Here is a 17335-nt window from a genome sequence, read left to right as displayed (position 1 = left end):
CCCTGAGAAGAACAGGGAACCATCTGCAAATTTTTCAGTTACAGATCACTTATCAGTAAGGTATATGGACCCACTGTTAATGCCCAAACATCATCTCATTCTTGGCACACTGCACTTTCACACCTTTTGTTCTCAGTCTTGGTATATTTACTTCCTTAACTATGCCAAGTTGTTCTCCCCAGTGTCCTTAAATATCATTCCTCCTCTCCATTTTCTCTTCCATCAGGCCCACTTCTTTATAAGGTTTCTTCTCCTTGGACTTGCCTCTTTCATCTCCTCACTGATATTCTCACCTTTAGTTTCTTCTCTACCGTAACTTTTACCAGCTTCTGACTTCCTAGCTCCAAACTTCTTCCTAACCTTTCCCCTTTTTATAACTACTTTACAGCCTTCTTTGAACTCTAGAACTTGAATCTATGTTCTCTTTTTCATCACCAACATTTGTTTCCCTTTCCCTCTCTCTTGTTCAAGATGTCCCCCCACAATCATTTTAAAGTTCCTAGACTTATTTTTAAGCCTAGCCTTTCTAAACACGTTTTCTACTGTCCAGTCCAATTTTCTTTTTACCTTGCTTGTCCTTAACGTGCCCTCTTATCTTGTGCATGCTGCCATCCTCTTTCAATTATCGATCCTGAAGGCTCGCGCACCCCTCTCAAAGTTGAGCCTCCCCATCCTTCCCCCAACTGAGCTGCAATTTTCTTTTTGTCTGCCTAAGGGGCTTTCCGTCTCACACAAAACATCTGAATGTCCATCAGAAGACCAAGGATCATAGGAGGTTTCTAGACTAATGGTCCAAGAGCCTTTTTCAGCCTAGTCCCAAATTTCCCAGTTATCAATGCCAAGCCATCTACAAACTATCTCTGTCCATAAGGGCCAATACAAATAACCAAAGGTGGGCTGAACAACTATATGTTTGGATAATTATGTTTCCTCTATCCATAACATGCATTTCCTCCTTAACATGTTCTGCAGTGGTACTAAACTGGGGGAAAAGGTTTCAAACCCTGGCCCCTTGAATCAGAGAACAGGAGCAATAACCCATTATGCTAACTAATCTGTAAAGCAAATAAACTGTCTGAATTTGAAGGGTGAAGTACAGGAACCAATGGATAAAAGAAAGGGGAAAGCCAAAATGTTCAGGAGACTTTAATATAATAAAAATGATAAGTTCTAGACTTACATACCTGATAAGGCACCTGAATGGCTAGGCTGAAAAAGGCTCTTGGACCATTAGTCTAGTAACCTCCTACGATCCTTGGTCTTGGCAGCTGTTTCCCACACTTCCAGCTTTTGATTCTGAAGGTCAAATTCCACCCCAACACCATTTACACATTGAAAGGTTTCCCCTATCCTTATTTGAGCTGTCTTCTCCAGGCTGCATTCTAAACCTCCTGAAAAGCGCTGTAGTGCTACTGTCACTGCACCATCCAAGCAATCTTCAAGTAGGATGTAGTCATCCGCAAAAAACATTAACTTTGCAGATCCTTTCTCTTCCTGCTCACATTTTTTCCAGTCCTTCTGTTACCCTCCTACTCAAGAGTTTCCACTGTGAAAATAAAAAGTCCTGGGGATAGCTAGTATCCCTTTCTCACCACCCTGTCTATAGTCCATATGATGCTTTGATTTACTATATCTGCCTTTTAGATTCTAGTAACTGGTCCCTGAAATTTGGCTCCATCTGTATCCCTTTCCAGTGTTTTTTTTTTTGAAAATCACCATTCCACGGAGTCAAAAAATCTTCTTTTTAAAAGGATTATTACTACTTACTTACGTTCGTGTGTGTGTGTGTGTGTGTGTGTGTGTGTGTGTGTGTGTGTGTGTGTGTGTGTGTGCCACGCATGTGACAAAGACCTTCTCAACACTGAATAGAAGTAGCCCCTTCCCATTTCTTAACTGTTTTTGTTAACAGGACTCCATTAATTCCAGTACCTCATGCCTACTGTCTAAGGACATCCTGCCCTTGATGAATCCTATCTGCCTTGCTTGTACAACCTCCGACTAATTTACATGTTAGCATTTTCTTTAAGTATTTGACATCAGTGTTAAAGGAAACAGGTTATAGCACCCCAGGATCCATGGGTTTAGAGTTGTTTTTCAGTAGTAATATCACTTGGTCTCCTACACCTCAAACATTCTCCTGTTTTCTGGACATCTGTACATCATCCTCACCTACCACCTCCTCTGCTACTTTAAGGAATTCAATGAGAAGTCCTTCCAGGCCTGTCACCACCCCCCCCCCTCTTCACACTGCCTATTGTTTTCCAGAACTTATTTCTTGATAGATGCTTATCAAGTATTCCTGACCTCTTCCAACCAAACCTGTGAGAACAATCTAGACCTCCACTAAATAAAAATACCACTGCAAAGAACCCTGTAATATCACCTTCCATCTGTTCTTGATCCCCAGTCAGTCACACCCAAGCATGGAAAAGGAGGCTTTCCCCACCAAAATCATTTCACTCCTTGCATCTTTTTCTCTAGCTTTATTGTTTCATTTCTTTTCACCTCGTAATGCATCACTCCTTCTACTGTAAGGGATATCTTCTCTGCCTAACTTCCTGATCTAGCTATCTACTCCACTGTTACTTTCAAAATCTCATTTAGTCTGTCCAACAGACCTATCTACTGTTTACAGTATCGTCTACATTAATCAAACTCTAATGGTTACTTTTGTTCTGTATCACAATTTCTCTTTCTATACTTCTGTCAGGTTCTCCATTAAAATCATTATCATCCTCTCCCTCAGTTCATCTGCTTCCCATCACCTCTACACTTGATTCATCCTGTCTATACATACTTCTGTTCCTTCCAAAGCCTACTGAGCCTACTGTCATCTGCCACAGTAAGACAGGAACGTGATATTAGACAGTAATACTTTCTGCACTTCTGCACTATCATTATTTTCTCTGAGCCCTTTCTTTTATGAGAATCCTGATCACTCCTAGCGAATTGAGAATCAATTCTTTGTTCATGGAACTCCCCCCAAACATCTGTCAAATTATTTTTTTCAACATCTCTCCCAAGTGCTCCCTCCTTTTTTGTTGCTTGTCTTTTCCCTCATTTCCTAAGTACTAATGCTGAAATCCTCACTAATTATTTATCTCTATGAATTCCTATCCATGTCTTCCCATTTTGTACAAAACTGGCCTTCTAAATCAGAAACTTCAGATGTGCCCTCAAAAGGACTTGGATAAGTCTTCCAAAACAAAATCCAACTCCCATAGGGGTAGAATATCTTTTCTAGGTGGACTCATATGCAGTTCTTCCTTCCAGAACTGTTTAACAAACAGTAATGAGACCAAAGAAGGGTCTGCAAGCATGTATGCTCAGAGGCATAAACCAGCTTTGATCTGTACAGTTCTGACAGGTTATTTTTTTATTTTATTTTACATTTGTTTACCGGGAAAGTCCAACTGGAACAAGGTCCATTTACAGCAAAGGCCTGGGGAACAAATGACAAAAAAATTTCTGTACAGAGGTATATATACAATCAGAGCTCCATGTCTTTATATGACAACACATAATCCATGAATGAACAGAAAATTTCTATACAGTGGCATATATACAATCAAGGAGATTTTTCGTACCTTAGTTTGATTTGAGCAAGCTTGGTACAGAGATAGCAAAATTTTGCATTCCATATTGGTAGTACAAAGCATAAAAATGAAGGAATGGAATATGGAAAATAATGCTACTCGGGAGACATGTCATATTGTGAGAAACAGTTTGTAGGATAGTAGTTCCTGATAGGGAGTATTTGAGTAGTACAGAATAGCTGAGGGTAAGCAGAGAGGAGATGAGGTGTGGCAAGTTAGGAGGAGAGCAGAAAAGATTTTATGTGATACAGGGACAGAGCCATGATTGCAAGAGGTGTGACTTTAGTGATGTCCTGAAAAGTGAGATGGACGGTGCAGAGGAGATACTTTGTATCATTGACCAAATCAATGACATTGATACAAATGTTTGATCCGGATACCTTCCCCGGTACCACAGATAAATCCTTTTCCAATCAACAAACTAAAACTTCCTTAACACTTCATCATAATGCCAAGCACATCCACTAAGAACAGGTACCCAAATAGTAACAGGATTAGAACACGCATGCGGTCAGTCTTGCTGTCTGTAGGTCTTCAGCACAGTCAAAAGGTTCCCATGCTGAGGCAAGAATAAATTTCATCCTTGCCCATTTCTACCAGGAAAAAGAGAGAAACAGATTTTTGGATCACTCGGTGGGGTAGGGGGATTCAATGAAATGCATACAGAAAAAGACCTGCCCAACAAAATAAGGTGTCCACTGCCCAAGCTTCTGTGGGGAAATCGACACTCCAGAACAATGTGGAGGTTTTCCTTCCAGCCAAGACATTCCCAAAGGTATAGTCATCTAAGATGCCTAGACGTGAACCTGCTTTGTAGCACACTGGAAAGGCGTACTCGGAGGGCAACCATTTGGCCAATCAAAAAAAGTGAATGCATCCATAACAATCACGAAAAAAATAAGTCTAATATAAAGAAGATCATACATCTCTTCCACTGATACGCATGTAGTAAAAACATCAGGTTACCTCAAGCAAAGAGACAGCTCTTGGTATCCCATGCAGTAGGGAACCAACTTTAATTATCCTTCAAAAGGCTAAAGCCCTTTAAATGAAAGGACCGTTGAATGCAGCTAAAGAGTCTATTAAAAGAAGTTAAGGTCAGGCCCAATCTTAATCTGTCTTTGGAGAAGTTAAGCCTGGTACGGAGCACAGCATACATTTACTTCACTTCAAAACAGCTTCTTGAAGACATCCTACCACACACTGGAAATAAAACTTAGTCAAAGAAGAAGGGACTCACATAAGTCATGGGCCAGAAAAAGCCCACGGCAAAGCAACACAGGGCTTGCCTAGAGATCTATCATGGCTTAATCTGGTACAATTCTATTTCTGATGAAATCTTCCATGAATATAACACCTAATGGCGGTTAGTCTTCCAATATCTAAGAAAGTCAATACTCACACGATTAGACACTATCCCAGAGCAATATGGTGCTGTTTATATGAATATGTGGCCAAATTGCATATTAAAGTGGCTAAAGAGACTCCATGGAGGGAAATGAATCCTGGAAAGTGACCTCCCCAGATCACTATGACTGGATAACTGAACCTCAGGCCATTGTGATGGAGACATCAGTCAATAAAACTTAATGCAGCTCTCCCACATGGGAAGGAGAAATACAGTCAGCTAAAGCTCTCTCCAGTAAAGCTAAGACAACCCAAAAGTAAGGCTAACCGCTGTAAACCATTTCACAAGAGATCCATTGTGCCATACTACAGTAAAACTGATTACTTCCTTATAGTGCCTTCTGAACAGAATCCCGACAGTGATCTTGTTCTCACACGACAGTGATCTTGTTCTCACATCCAAACTGCCTGCACAACATCAACTGCAACTGTTATGGGGGGAACAAAGCTGAACATTTTGGTTGATAAGCACTTTCAACATTTATCAAGGACTTCAGACTACTTCACTTTTACATACGAGACAAACACAATAAAGTAAACAAAAGAGTTTGCAAAAAGCAGAGTAAAAGCATGGTTTGGCACAAATAAATGGAATCATTCTTAAAGGATACTTTTTTTATGATTGTGATATCTGTACCACTGAATTGAAGGACAAGAAAAGCGCTTTCTGGAGTAAAAAAAGACATCTGGGTGAACTGTCCCTTTTGATAGACTATGTAAAGGACAGCCAGCTGCACCACAAGTGACTCAGTTCCAACAGCAACACTGCAGATGGCCAACAATACATTACACACAGGTGCGAAAGTGCAGAATAACAACATCATACTCTTGGTGCTGGACCGAAACTTCAAACTTTGATAACTGCACAACAAAGAACATTTACACAGAATACAAATAAAACAACTTCAAGTATGTAAATTATCAAGTACCTTTATGTCTCTATGCATTTTTCCTTTACTATGTAAATAGTACAATCCCTAGGGGGTAAAAAAGAAATTACAATTAATCAAGTGGAGCATTAACAAGCACAACAATAAACATCAGAGATTTTAAAACGTGCAGCAAAAATTAACTGACAGTCTGCAACTCATGTTTTTAGTTCTACCTAATTAAACTAAATTGAAAAAAATAATACTCAAATTCTTAAAAAACAAATCTTCATAAGCTTTTTTAAGCAGCTTAAGTCAGAGATGTATAAAATACAGCAAGCATTTCATAAGGGTACACTGTTAAAAAAAACACAAAAGACAAATTTCTAAGATATCATCTAAATAAAACAAGTATACAATATAATGTATCAAATAACACAACAGGACATTTTGTTAATTGCTTAGAGGAGTCTGACACTTCTAAAAGAGTCAGCAGTCTCTGAGCAGTATCACACTACTCCCTGGAAAAAGTAGAAAGTGAAACTATCTGTTGTATATGAACAGTGCAAAATTTGCAAACAACAAATGTGTGACTACTCCCCAACATCAACTAGCCTTGTTAGGACACCTGGAAATACGTACCTCTCAGGTGTCATCTCAGTGGCTAGTTCATTTTTCTGATCTCAAGATCATGTGTTCAATAAGTAAGCAATCCCCTTACTCCATACTGAGGTAATCAGAGCTGGTGGGATCCCCAGTTCTGAATTCCATCTGAATTTAAGGATCACCTCGACAAGACATAGAGGAGGGCAAGGCTATAAATTTATAATCTGGTTGTTCTTCTTCTTTCGGCTTTTCCCAGTTAGGGGTCGCCACAGCGGAACTCCGGTCTGCTAATGATTGGCAGTAGATTTTTTACGGGTGCCGAGGTGCCAGCTCAACGCCCAACCTTCAACAAAAGCAAGCCCATTCTACACATGTCTTTCGAATGCCACTCGACTGCAGGGAGGACATGCAGACTCCACACAGAAGGCACTCCAGACGAGAATCGAACAGGAGAACCACTTGCTGTGAGGCAACAACAGTACCGCTGCACCACCGTGGCTTATAAATTTATACTCTGGTAATAATCACAATTAAGTCAATTAAGTCTCCTGTCATGAAAGTAAGTCCCCCCTCCCCCCTCAAAAAAAAAAAGAAACAAACTGGATAGAGGACAGGTGAAAGTCACACAATGTAAAGTGCTTCTAGAAGATTAAGAAAAACAGTCCAAAGTCAACTACCAGTTGCACTTCATTTGCTGGCTCTCTGCAGTAGATGGACTTCTGCAAACCAGCCAATAGCAATAAACTTAGTAAGGCCTTGTTATGTAAAGGCAATTCAGACCTTGTGACCATGTTTAAAATCATTTCACTAGTTACAACCATTTGCTCGCCCAACATTTCAGACAGAGTACTCTGCTGGAATTTTTTAAATCTGCCAATTCTTTATACTCGCAAAAAACATGTCCTCCAGTTGCCTCCCTCTTTTCAATCACACCTCTAACATTTGTGATCTACCTGAGGAAAGAATTCTTTGAAGTCTGCTTGGGGTACAAAAATATCAATGCAAACACTTCCAAACAAAAAAATCCTAAAGCTTTCTGACTTTGTTGCATAACTGGGAGTCATAAAGATGTCCTCCCACTTTTCCTTTATAAACTGCCTTTCCGGTCTCTCCTCCCAATATTTTCTAACCACCTCTGACAGATTAATTTGGCACAGTTCTTACACCATGGGAATGATACTTAAATTCCACTTGAGATCCTAAGGCTATTACTACATCCTCTGTCCAACATACATTCACATATTTTCTTAAGAATCTATCCTCCCCAGTAATGGTCACCCTCTTTAGGCTTCCTGACATGACCTCATCATTACAGCCCCAATTCCAATCTCTCCCTATACTTAGGATTCCTTGCTGATATCGTATTATTTCCCCTAGCATTCTCCTCCTTCTAAAATACAGTCTTGGGTGAGATATATAAACTCGGCAAGGTACTTCTATTATCAACCAGTGGTCCCTCACTGCCACAAACCATCTACTTCCATCCTTTTTTCCTCCTCTACTAATACAGGAACCCTGCTTTCTAGTAATATCACTACCCCCCTCCTTCCTCTGCCCCTGAATCCCTTCTTTATTTTGCCCACATGCTCATGCTTATATAAATGCGTCTCCTACAACACTGCTATTCACACCACACTCCTCTGTATGCAACATAATTACCTTTGGCTCTATTCAGTATGTACAAGGTCATTTACATTATAAGGAAATATAGAAAAGGCAGTCATTTCCACATACATTCCACTTCAACTTTTAAATTTTTGACTATTATTTTAATGCATAATCATCTCCAGAATTGCATTTTTATCCATTCAGTAAATGGCATTTTGCTACTCTTTGTAAAAACACTGCAACATATTTTATTGGATACAGTAAACCTTGTCAAAACATTAACACAATCAATATTCAGCATTCAACTAAACAAGATAGCATGAACGTATCTTCTGAAGCCTTAAATTAATTACCAAAACACTTTTGTCTATTGGACATATGTCTGTAATGCAGATGTTTTAAATATTGCTCTTTTGATAACCGCACATCATAAAACAAAAATAAACTTATATTTGGCATTTAAAAATTACCTGTAATGTTTCTCTGCACACATATGCTATCTGCATCTCTGACAACGGGCCAGTTACTGTAAAAAATACATAAATACATATTATGCCTATAAAATTAGAAACATCTGTTTTATTTAAATCAGCATAGCATCTGCACACATTTACAGAATTGCTCAAATATATAAAGCCATTCCTAGCACATTTCAGTTTTTGTCTGTATCTCTTAATCTCAAACCTAACTAACAGTAATGTACATGTGCAAATCCCAGCATCGGAATGCAGTGAACCACCACCAATGAACTGCTGTGTAGTGTGTTTTGGCTACAAATATTCAATAACCATTGCCTTTACACAAACATATTAATAATAAATAAATTACCATAATACATAGGTGCTGATTCTTCTATAAGGCACTGCTGTGTAACAAAATGCACTTTGTGAAAATATAGTCACAGCAGATCTCAGACAGACAGAGAGAGAGAGAGACACACACACACACACACACACACACACACACACACACACACACACACACACACACAGAGTTAATTCACTTCGGCAGCAACTCATAACAAATGGCTTACTCACCAGCAAAGCTGCAAACTCTGGCTAGTTTTTCACAGCTCACATAAGAAGACATATGCTCGTGAATCCCCAGACCATCTCCAAGCCAACAGTTTGTAAATATCTCAGAAGAGAGTAGTCTGCTAGGAGAGGAACAGCAGGAGAAGATAGTAGGACCCCTCAGTTCTCGGGGCTGCCAGACAGGGCAGCAGAAAAAGGGCAAGTAAAAGGAAGAGAAAAGAAAGGGGTAAGGCAAGGCAAGTGGGCAGGAATACTGAAACAGTGATCAGTACGACATCTACATCTGTGGTAAGTTCTTACAGAAATGTAGTATGCCCTGAAAGCACTGTTACAGTACTCTAAACAGATGGGTGAATCAGAAAGCTTAAGGGAGTAAAAGGGATGGATGGCGGAGAGTTATGAGAGCTGTCTTAGAGGCCAGAAAGAACTGACCTGACAAAGGTGACCCTAGACTTGGAAAAATAATCTACTCTGTAGTGTTTAGTGAACCTGACAAAGGTGGCCCTAGACTTGGCAAAAAGCATCTACTCTGTGGTGCTTACTGAAAGTGTGCACAGAAGACCACGAAGCAGTTTCCAGTATAATTCTGGACACCTTTGTAGAAGGCTCCAGAAGACGGCGCTGCTCTACAAGAGTGAGGTCTTGGAAAAGAGGGCAAGGATTTTCCATGGTAGGTGTACCAATAAGAAATGGATTTAGAAATCCATTTAGCAATTGTTTGGGTACTGTCTGGCCCACCCTAGAGTCCAGAAAGGAAGCAAACAGTTAGCTTGATTTTTGAATACACTTGGTCTTGTCTAGATAGAATCTTGGCTGTCTGTGGACATCTAAGGAATGAATAATTCTTTCCCCCTGTTCTGTTGGTTGGGAAAGTAGGCAGGTTTATTGCCTGGTCGAGGGATATTTTGTTTACCACTTTAGGTAAGAAAGAAGGGTTGGCCTTCAAGGACATACTGCCCTTGTGGTAAATCAAAAAAGAGGGAACGTCCATAAGTGCCTAGAGTTATGAGACCGTCCTAGCAGAAATGAGGGCCACCAACAAAATGGTTTTCCATGGGCAGAATTTGACAGTGGAGGAAGAGGCTGGTTCAAAGGGAGGAAGGGTGAACTTCTCCAGCATATAATCAATATTCCAAGGAGGAGGCACCAGTTTTCTGGGTGGGTTTAAGTGTAGATCTCCTTCTAATAACCGTCTGACCTCAAGTCTGGACATAACATGAAGATTTTAAGTGAGATAGGCTGAGACAGCTGAAAGGTGGGCTTTAACAGAGGAGTATGCCAAGCTGCCTTTCATGAGTTCACACAAATGGGGGAAAACGAGTAGAATCTCGGGTTCAGATGGTTAGATTGACACCATACAGAAAACATCTTCCACTTTATGCAGGGTTTTCAGGTAGTGGGGTTCCTTGCCTCCTGGAGAACCCATAGCACATTCTCAGAAAACTGGTGTCTGGAGGGAATCAGAATCCTATCATCCATAGGTTTAAGTTGAGGGATGACAGAAGGAATCTTTGCTTCACTCTAACCTGATGTGTGACAAGATCCATTCTGTGAGGTAGCTTGTGATGACTGTCCCTGGCTAAGGGGGGGGCAATGTTGTTTGGTTAAAATGGAGTCACCAGCAGAAGTCTTGTTTTTTTCTGTTTGAATTTTTAATACAACGTTTGGAAGCAGAGGTACTGGAGAGAAGGCATAAATAAACCTCCCTGTTCACTGGAAGGACAAGGCATCTGTCTTCTAAGCATGGAGACAAGGAGTCCTTGTGTAAAAAAGAGGAAGTTGTTTGCTGCGGTTTGAGGCAAATAAATCTATTTGTGGTGTATCCCACTTGTGGATTACGTCTAGGAACATGATGGACCTGCTGAGTGAATTCGTCAGGATGTTGTCCTGAAAGAGGATGTATACTGCCTGGACAGATATTTGTGCCTTGATAGCTAGGTCTCAAGCCATTTGAGCCAAGCTGCACAATTGGTAGACTCTTGTTCCCCCCTTGTTTATGTACCACAGTGTCAGATGTGTTGTCTATCAATACTCTTAGAGGTCCTGGTTTCTAAATGTGGGGGAAGTCCTGAAGGGTCTGTAGGACAACACTCACCTCTTTCAGGTTGATGTGCTCTGCCTTGAGTTTGGCTGTCCGGCAACCTTGGACATTCTGAGCCCCTGTTCGGATTCATCTGAGGTGTCTGTCTGCAGCTTCTGAGGTTTAGTCTGTAGTTTGAAGGGCAGCGCTGGACTGAGGCTGACCTGTACCACTCACCACACGACCTCTTTTTTGAGGCATAGTATGAGGGGAATCTGGGCGTCCAGTGGATGAGAAAGTTGAGGCCATCAGACATTCTTCAGGTACCAATGGATCTTCCTCATACGTAGCCTGGCTACTGGTGGCAGAGTAGTTGCTGTCATGTCACTTAGTACTCTGATAAGCTCCCTTCCAGAGCAAGTCTGAAGAAGTAAGACAGACTGAAAATAGTCTGTGAAACTCTGCACCTTCCCATGGGGTAAGAAAGCCTGCATGTTCTTCATGTCTAGTCTGCAGCCCAATAAAATTAGGTTTTGAGTGAGCTACAGGGAAGACTTTCTAAAATTTACTGCGTCTGCAAACCCCAGCTGCTGGGGGGGGGGGTAAACATGAGGTACAACTATAGGGTCTGGGGTGCTGTAGCCTGGATTAGCAAATTGACCAGACAGTGAAATATCTGTATGCCTGGGTGTTACAGAACTACAGCCAGGTATTTTGTAAAAACTCAGTGGCAGTAGAGAGCCCAAAAGACAAAATAGTAAATTGAAAATGTGAAAGGTCAGTAGAAAACCTTAGGAATTTCCTGCAGGATGAGTGTATGGAAATATGCAGGTACGTATCCTTCAAATCCAAAGACACTAGAAAAGCCGGAGGGAGGATAAAGGGAAGAAGGGTCTGAAGAGAGAGCACTTTTAAAGTGAGTACTTACATGAAAGTGTTAAGCAGAGAGGTTCAGTATGGGCTTCCACTGTTCTCTTTGCACAAGAGTAAAACCCTGGAGTAGAATCTTCAGTCTACAAACTGAGGAGGAGGAGGAATTTGCTCTATGGTACCGTGAGACTGTAGATCCTGTAGGATGGGAGGGAGCAGGTTTAGCTGGTTATGGGGAAGAGGTGGCATGCCTTTCTGAAGGAGGAATCTCCTTCCAGGACATACTGTACCTTGTTTGATGATGGTGAGTACCCACTTTTCTGTAGTGACTTTTTTTCCAGTCTGAAATGGAAAGAGTAAATCTTTTTGAAAGTGGAAGGGTTAGATTGGGGGGTGGGGGGTGATGGTAACACTGACATATCTGAGAAGGGAGGCTTCCCAGATCTGGGGGTCCTTCCATGTTTCGATGTAAATCTCTTTCTGGATACCTTCTTGCATTTCTAAGAAGGCCTATGTTCTCTTCTGACAAGTAATTTCCCTGCTATCTAGGCACAGAGGTTAGCAAGATTTGTCCAGAGTCCTTCACAGTTTTACTTTGATCTGGAAAGGTTTTGAATAGGTTAGCTGTTTGTTCACCAAACAGGTTGCTGCCATCAAGATGGGAATCTAGGAGCTTAGCCTTGAAATCATCAGGTAGGGGTTGGCTACATAAACAGGCATATCAACTAATGAATGAGCTGGTAGCAGTTGCTCTGGAAGACGCTTCAACAGCATCATTGCTGCACTTTATGCTATGTCTAGCTACCTGACCGGCTTGATTGATCATGGGCAAAACTTGCAGTCTGGAGTTCATGCTTGGCATGTCAATAACAGCCTTGTTTAGTTCACTAAGGATCTTTCCCCCCACCAATCCAAGGTCCTGCTGTCCGTATCTGAGGATAGGCCATTAGCATTAGGCAGGAGTTTGGATGGCTTGTCTGAAGCTGAAGAGACAGCTGAGGGCTCAGCTACGTGGTTCTTAAAGACACTCAAGTTCCTCGAACTTAATTGATTAGGTCTTTTGGAAGCTGGGGGCTGAGAGTATGGAGCAGTGGATGTGGATACAAAAGCATCCAGAAAGGCCTCCAGGACTGGAGGGACAGGGGAATGGGCTGTAACAGGCTGTATTATCTTTTTTTGGACATCAGAGATTTGCTTAAATTTCAACTAAAAATGTTTAATCGTAGTAACAACAGTATCTTTGAAGGATGCCTCTTCCACAGGAGAATCAGATGAAAGGGAGTCCTCATCATCTGAGGGTACCTGTCGTGAACAGAAAATCATTTTAAAGAAGCAAGCTAAGGCGTGGTCATTGGACTCAGAGACCTCCTCTTCATCTTCAGAGAAAGAATCTACAGAAATGTTCTGTGGAGTAGAAAGGAGCTGGAAAGGAAGAGGGCTTAAGGGCTATAATGGCCTTGAACAGGCCTTGACAGAAATCCATCCATCCTTCTCCCTAACAAGAGGAGGATAGGAAACATGCTCAGATTTATATTACTTTTTTTGCAGTGACATACACATAAACCATGAGTGGAGGACAAAGACCTCTAGCATACTATAATCTGTTTTCAGGAAATCTCTTTCCATATCAAAATTTCAGAGACACCTCCTGGCCCCTCTGAGATAATAATCTGTAGTTCCCCTTCCCTGTTGTATCAGCAGTCTCTTCAGACATGTGGTCCTGTGTTGCCATACCAGCCTCCAACTGGGTTGAGATAGACAGCATCTGAGGAAGAGTTGGATCTACTGTGGGTTCTGTAACTTTTGCGGGTACGTAAGAATCTGACTGGGCAGACAATGTCATGCCTAGGCCTTTTGATTTTTTTTGTCTTTGGAGCAGATGGTACATCAGGTATGGAGGGAACCACCATCTGAGACTGGGTCAAACGCTTGTCATTGGGTCTCAGAACATGTTCAACAATGACAAATGGGAAAGCAATGTCTTGGGTACAAAGGACTGGTTAATGGAAAAAGATTTACAGCCATTTTCTGCACCTAGGCAGAAAAGACACTGGGTATTGAGACATTTGTAAGGTGTCTGTCTACCGCAATCATACTTACCCCTCCTGACATCTAACAAAAATTGCAGCAAAACAGTTTAAACAAGAAGGAAGGTTACCAACTGGGCACTTATCTGAATCAGAGAAGGCTTATTGTACAAACGATCACACAAAGATCAGACCAATGGATGCAAGACCTGCATTTAGCCAGGCAGCATGACAGTCTGAGGGATTCACACTCATACATCCACTTACATACCCCTACTCTCATGGGTTGAGGTCATATGCTGGATGTACGGCTATGCGAAGGTTAAGGTTTAGGTACACCTGCTGGAAGTCAGTGGCAAAAAAAAAACATCGGTTTGCAATGCTGCAACAGTGATTTCAGTCAAGACACTGCCTGTTCCTTAATGTCAAGTTTTATCACCACTGATGTGCAGTGATCATGGCTTTGTAAAGGTTAATTACTGCTGAATAATTCTGCCAAAGTGCAACCTAAACCAATGCACAGAAGATTAAGAACAGACTACATGGAAGCAAAACAGTCACTAAGCAAAACTAGAGCGAGACATTCAGTAGAAAAACTTCAGACGAAATCTGGCAGGTCTTGAAAGAGAAATTGGCTGAATGCAAAAAAAGTTTATTAGGGTCTAGGCACGTTCAAGAACAAGCTACTTGATTACAGTGAGAAACAAAAAAGAAATGGAACAGAGGTTGAGCTATAACTTTAAAAACAGAAATTAACAAGCTGGTCAGCCAGAGTGCAAGACAAAATTAACAGAGTTGAAGAAAATGTATATAAAGATATTGAACATAATACAAAACCATTTATAGATACAGTGGATATAAAAAGTGTACACACCCCTGTTAAAATGCCAGTTTTTGTGATATAAAAAAATGAGACCTCAATAAATAATTTCAAAACTTTTCCCATCTTTAATGTGACCTATAACATGTGCAATTCAATTGAAAAACAAACAAATCTGTTAGGGGAAAAAATATAAAAAATAAGAAATGTACAATAAGCTGGCTGCATAAGTGTGCGCACCCTTTAATATTTTGCTGAAGCACCTTTTGATTTAATTACAGCATTCAGTCTTCTTGGGTAATCTTCTTGGGTAAGAGTCTATCACAGTATGGCACATCTTGACTTGGCAATATTTGCCCATGCTTCCTTGCAAAAGCGCTCCAAATCTGTCAGATTGCAAGGGTATATCTTGTGCACAGCCCTATTCAGGTCACCACACAGATTTTCTATTGGATTTAGGTCTGGGCTCTGGCTGGGCCAATCCAAAACTTTAATTTTCTTCTGGTGAAGCCATTCTTTTGTTGATTTGGATGAATGTTTGGGGTCACTGTTGTGTTGAAAGGTGAAATTCCTCCATCTTCAGCTTTCTAGCAGATGCCTGAAAGTTTTGGGCCAAAAGTGACTGGTATTTGGAACTGTTCATAATTCCCTCCACCTTGACTAAAGCCCCAGTTCAAGTTGAAGAAAAGCAAATCAAAAGCATGATACTGCCACCACCATGCTTCACCGTGGGGATGGTGTTCTTTAGGTGATATGAAGTGTTGTTTTTGCGCCAAACATACCTTTTGGAATTGTGGCCAAAAAGTTCAACCTTGGTCTCATCAGACCATAACACATTTTCCCACATGCTTTTGGGAGACTTCATGTATTGTTTTGCAAATGTTAGCCAGGCCTGGATGTTTTTCTGTGTAAGAAAAGGCTTCCATCTTGCAACCCTACCCCATAAACCAGACATATGGAGAATATGGGAGATTGTTGTCACATGTAGCATACAACCAGTACTTGCCAGAAATTCCTGCAGCTCCTTCAGTGTTGCTGTAGGTCTCTTTGCAGCCTCCCTGACCAGTTTTGTCTCATCTTTTCATCAATTTTGGAGGGATGTCCAGTTCTTTGCAACGTCACTGTTGTCCTATATTTTCTCCACTTTTTGATGACTGTCTTGACTGTGTTCCATGGTATATCCAATGCTGTGGAATTTTTTCTGTACCCTTCTCCTGACTGATACCTTTCAACAATGAGATCCCTTTGATGCTTTGTAAGCTCTCTGCGAACCATGGCTTTTGCTGTAGCAGGCAACTGAGTAAATGTCAGGAAAACCTACTAGGACAGTTGAACTTTATTTGGGGTTAATCGGTCTCTTTAATTGGTGACAGGTGTGTACCCAAGAAGACTGAATGGTATAATTAAAGCAAAAGGTGCTTCAACAAAGTATTAGTTTAAGGGTGTGCACACACATGCAACCAGCTTATTGTATGCTTTTTATTTTTTATACCTTCCCCTAACATAATTGTTTTTCAATTAAATAGTACAGGTTGTAGGTCACATTAAAGGTGGGAAAAGTTTTGAAATGATTTACTGTGGTCACATTTTTTTAATATCACAAAAACCTGGCATTTTAACAGGGGTGGGTACACTTTTTATATCCACTGTGCATAAGATATGATAGGAGGAAATGCACTAAAACTGATAAACTGGGCACAGATTCTAAAATTTATACACAAACATACACATTATAGACATATTTATACAATCTTATGCTAAGCAATTTGGCTCCACAAAGGGAGTGATAAATTGTCTTGGTAACATCCAGGTAATTTCAGATACTGAAATTAAATTAGAATACACTGAAAAAGAATTATGCAAACAGAATCCAAACAAAACCATAGGGAGGAAATGGAATTAGTAATAATGACCCGAGAACACTTTGGCATGAACTTACAGTATCATTATATCTGTTATTCACTGGGTCATTTAAGTAAGGGGAAATTCCTCAAGATTTGGAGACATGCACTTGAAAAAGGGGAGTATGACAAACCACAGTCACAGAGAGCCATAAGTTTCCTTTCAAGTTGTGGAAAAATAATGGAGAAGGTTAATTTGTGTAAATTATTGTCAGAACTGGAAAGGTTGGGACTTGAAACCATATATCAGCATGCATATGTTGAAATAGGTCTATAACCACATGTAACATGATGTTGTTCAATAACAATATAATAGTTATAAATTAAAAAATTGTGCTGTAATGTAAGTTGTATTTATTTAACTTCAGCATTTCATAGGGTAATACGCAAAACGCTGATTAATAAATTAGAACAACTAAGTGTTGATGTAATCTTGATAAGGTGGACAGCTACAAGACTTACAAATAGGACGTAGTAAGTTATCATATAGTAGCTGGACAGGTGAAATTCTAGGTTGCAGCCAAGGTGTCCAAAAGGGCTCTGTCCTAGGCCTATACCTGTTCAGGTTGTACCTTTC

At 40.6% G+C, this 17335-nt stretch overlaps 1 protein-coding gene across 5 annotated transcripts in view; it reads right to left on the bottom strand.

Annotated features, from left to right (window-relative positions):
* The window catches only part of MAP4K3 (mitogen-activated protein kinase kinase kinase kinase 3), a 2472041-nt gene that overhangs the window by 1826739 nt on the left and 627967 nt on the right, over positions 1–17335 (bottom strand). For all 5 annotated transcript variants that reach the window (XM_044057581.1, XM_044057598.1, XM_044057607.1 and 2 more), the window contains 2 exons: positions 8557–8612; positions 5933–5980 (listed from right to left, as the gene is read on the bottom strand). In XM_044057581.1, the coding sequence (XP_043913516.1) occupies positions 5933–5980; positions 8557–8612 (104 nt within the window). The remainder of the gene's footprint in view (positions 1–5932; positions 5981–8556; positions 8613–17335) is intronic.

The sequence above is a fragment of the Protopterus annectens genome, chromosome 1.part2, assembly GCF_019279795.1.
Source record: "Protopterus annectens isolate FY-2018-M chromosome 1.part2, PAN1.0, whole genome shotgun sequence".
Classification (NCBI taxonomy): Eukaryota; Metazoa; Chordata; order Ceratodontiformes; family Protopteridae; genus Protopterus; species Protopterus annectens.
Note: the sequence above shows the minus strand (reverse complement) of the source record. Positions and strands in the feature narration are given on the sequence as shown.